This window comes from Plectropomus leopardus, unplaced genomic scaffold, assembly GCF_008729295.1.
Source record: "Plectropomus leopardus isolate mb unplaced genomic scaffold, YSFRI_Pleo_2.0 unplaced_scaffold1528, whole genome shotgun sequence".
Taxonomy (NCBI): domain Eukaryota; kingdom Metazoa; phylum Chordata; class Actinopteri; order Perciformes; family Serranidae; genus Plectropomus; species Plectropomus leopardus.
The window spans coordinates 43-1,151 of NW_024616367.1; the positions used below are offsets into that span (position 1 = coordinate 43).

At 49.4% G+C, this 1,109-nt stretch overlaps 1 protein-coding gene across 1 annotated transcript; it reads right to left on the minus strand.

The window, feature by feature from the left end:
* Positions 1 to 212: 212 nt before the first annotated feature.
* Positions 213 to 866, minus strand: LOC121964334 (protein canopy-1-like). Its single transcript, XM_042514546.1, has 2 exons — positions 807 to 866; positions 213 to 601 (listed from the first exon to the last, which is right to left on the minus strand). Exons 1-2 carry the CDS (start codon positions 864 to 866, stop codon positions 248 to 250), a joined length of 414 nt encoding a protein of 137 aa, XP_042370480.1. The 3' UTR covers positions 213 to 247.
* Positions 867 to 1,109: the final 243 nt, after the last annotated feature.

Sequence of the window (1,109 nt, forward strand, 5' to 3'; positions counted from 1 at the left end):
AATACTTCCTGTTTACACAAGTGATTGTTCTGATTGAACAGTGCGATAATTGTTTCCTAGCAATCAATTCACACTGGGTCTTCACAGCAAAGACAGTCTTTCAATCTCAATGCAACAAGCCATTTTTGTAATTGACTAGTTTGAAAGTAGCTTGTAGTTATTGAGAGCTCAGGACTCAGCTGGTTGCCGGTCCTGATCAACACACACATGTCCCTAAATTAGTCCGCACTTATCATTCAGGGTTCTATCACAAATATAGTGCATAGTACAAATCATGAGGCACTGGACTTACTGCAAATTTCAGAGGATTGGATTCCTCGAGTCCGGTGAACTGGAAATTTTTCAGGTCGGGGAAGTCCCCGGTGGCCCCGCTGCTCCTGGGTGCAAACCTCTTGTACTGCTTATGCTGGGTGTCAGGGTCCACGTGGAGGGCGTAGTCGCTCATGCTGTTGCACACACCATCCAGGAGCTCACTGAGGTGAGTCTCTGAGCGAGCCAGAGGTACCTGTCCACACAACCGAGAGAGAGGGGGGAGACATGGAGAGCAGACGTTGAGCTGTTTGGTGATGTCCTGGGTTCTTGGATTTTTCAGATGACACTCCTTTTATTTCAGTCAAACACACGCCTCTGAAAGTTGGATAAACACGTAGATCAAGCTGGAAATATGTCCAAAAATATTAAAAATACACTTCAAATACAAGAGATGGCACCTGTGTCGCTGCCATGGCAACCAAATAACACAAACGGTTAACAAAAACTCTTTAGACAGTCCCCAGAGTGTGCTGCCCCGGTGTCAGCTGTGTTACACCACAGGGCTCTGTGGGGGTCAGCGAGGTGACCTCTTGTTTCCGCCGTGTTTTCTCCATCCTCACTAACAAACCTCACCCTCCAACTCTGACTTTTAACCTGCGCACATACCCTCCCCACCTCTTCGTCCAAACGCCACCGTCCTCTTCCGCTCCCCCTTTTTTTGAGGACAAAACAGCGAGGCGGCGGTGTCTAGACGGGTCAAGACAGGTGCAGCTCCTCGCTTTGCTATCCCCGGAAGGAGATTGGGTGACAGAGGTGACGCCCGGGCTATGAGGGGGCAAGGATGGGGCGGTGAAAAG